At 50.8% G+C, this 2,104-nt stretch overlaps 1 protein-coding gene across 1 annotated transcript in view; it reads left to right on the top strand.

Moving 5' to 3' along the window:
• The window catches only part of KCTD2 (potassium channel tetramerization domain containing 2), a 9,575-nt gene that overhangs the window by 804 nt on the left and 6,667 nt on the right, over positions 1-2,104 (top strand). The window contains exons 2-3 of the mRNA XM_031059921.1: positions 1,132-1,409; positions 1,969-2,060. Coding sequence (XP_030915781.1) covers positions 1,132-1,409; positions 1,969-2,060 — 370 coding nt within the window. The remainder of the gene's footprint in view (positions 1-1,131; positions 1,410-1,968; positions 2,061-2,104) is intronic.

The following is a 2,104-nucleotide window of genomic DNA, read 5'->3' as shown; positions in this document are numbered from 1 at the left end:
CTCCCCGAGTCGCCGCGGCAGCCGCTGTCACCGGGGTGCCCCGAGCTGTCCCCGAGCCTCCCGTGCGGCCCCGGGCCCGGGCTGTGCACGGGCCGATGTGCCACGATTTGGGGCACGTCACTCTGACACATCGTCGGCTTGTCCCTCGTGTCGCACGGGCAGGGAGGGGGTGGCATCCCCAGGAACGGGACGTGGCTCTGCCCTCGCGCCTGTGACACCCGGGTGATGCCGCCGGTTCTGATCCCTCCACGTGCCGTGCACTGCGCTCGAGGAGCAGCCCACATTCCCCCGCTGGTTACAGCGGGGAAGGAAAGTCCTAGAAACAGGAATGTTACGATTTCCCACCCTGAGCATGTTTGCTGTTGGTTTGGTTTTTAATATATTTCACTTCACTCCCATAAAAGATGATGGTGCACATTCCTTGCATGGCTGGACAGTTTTGAAGTCGCTGTAGTTTATTGTAAGGATTTTGCAAGCACTTATTCTTGGAATTGCAGATTTTCCACAGGATCAGGTGCACGAGGTGTTGTAAATGTGTTGTGAGTAGGTCACACAGAATCAGTCGAGTCTGTTGCTGCTCCATTCAGAGTTTAATCACAAGATAAATCCTGGTTATGATTGAAATATCAGTCACCAGCATCAGTGAGCAGAGGAGAGATTTCAGAGAGGGTTTGCACAGTTTCTTATTGCTTTAGAGTGGCAAGAGAAACAATGCTTTAAAGTCCTTAAGAGAGGGATGTGAGAGTTCTGCAGAGGGCTTGGCAGTGCTTCAGAGCTGCTCAAGAGATGCTTTTGGCTGTCAGTTGTTGGCTATTTAATGCCAATCCTTGTTGTATTTCTGGACACATGGCTGGAGCATTGCAATTTGTGTTTGCAGTAGTGGAAAGGGGAAAAAAAAAAGAACTGTTTTGGCTGTCAGGTGCCCTTAGCTAGAACTGGAGATCCCATCTTCCTCCAGAGCCTCCTGGTTAAACTAGTCTGGAGAGCAGGCTTAGCCAGAACACAAGTGCCAGGTTTTGGTTCTTACTGCAGTGAAAAAGCCCTCCTAATCCCAGCTTTTTTCTCCAGGTCCATAAAATGTGTGTACAAGTGCTTCCTGTAAGGCACCTGCCAGCCTTACTGGGGCTGCAGTGTTCATAGATCAGACACTGAAGAAGAAAAACGGTTTAAATGTAGCACACTTATACACCTCCCACAGGCAAATGAATCCAGGTTCTCAGAGAGAAACTGTTGCATTTATTGTGTTAGATTGAAAGTGTTATTTCCTGGCGCCACTGAGCCATGCCTGTTTTGCTGTCAGGATGAGACCGGGGCCTATCTCATTGACAGAGACCCCACGTACTTCGGGCCGATACTGAACTACCTCCGGCACGGGAAGCTCATCATCAACAAGGAGCTTGCAGAGGAAGGTGAGAGAATAACACAGGCAAGGCTGGAAGGGCTGTTTGACAGCACATCCAGAGCCCTCACCATCAGCTGGTGAGAGTGTGAGCAAGTTTCCCAGGAGTGCTGTTAGTACTGTTAATTGCTCATTAGCAGGGATTAAGTCATCAGATTCTGTGTCTTCCCAAGTGCAGAGGCTGCAGCTCACAGCACACCCTGTCACTGTGCTGAGCCCAAGGTCTGGTACAGCCCATCTGCCCCTCACAGACCACGGTTCTCCCCAAACAGGCAGCTCTGAGGGCTTTCCCTTGATGGGGCTGGGTGAAGAAATAGACATTGTACCATGAGATTTCTGATAATCCCAGGGAAAGGGGAATAATCTTTCTTAAAGATCCTCTTAAGTCACAAAAGGAGGTGACAGCTAGTCAGGCATTTTCTCCTAGCCTGAGAGCAGGAGGTGGGTGGCACATTTGGGATTCTGACATCTGGGCTAGATTTGGAGTCAGCAGCAGGGTTGAATCCTTGTGACAGAATCATTCTATCCTGTGCAAAGTAACAGAATCTGTGCTTTGGGTTCCTCGTCAGGGGTGCTGGAAGAGGCTGAGTTTTACAACATCGCGTCCCTGGTGCGGCTGGTGAAGGAGCGGATCCGGGACAACGAGAACAGAACCTCTCAAGTAATGCACCCCTGGGTTATGGAGTCAGTTCTGTGCCTCAGGAG

Source organism: Geospiza fortis, unplaced genomic scaffold, assembly GCF_000277835.1.
Source record: "Geospiza fortis unplaced genomic scaffold, GeoFor_1.0 scaffold244, whole genome shotgun sequence".
Lineage (NCBI taxonomy): Eukaryota > Metazoa > Chordata > Aves > Passeriformes > Thraupidae > Geospiza > Geospiza fortis.
Note: the sequence above shows the minus strand (reverse complement) of the source record. Positions and strands in the feature narration are given on the sequence as shown.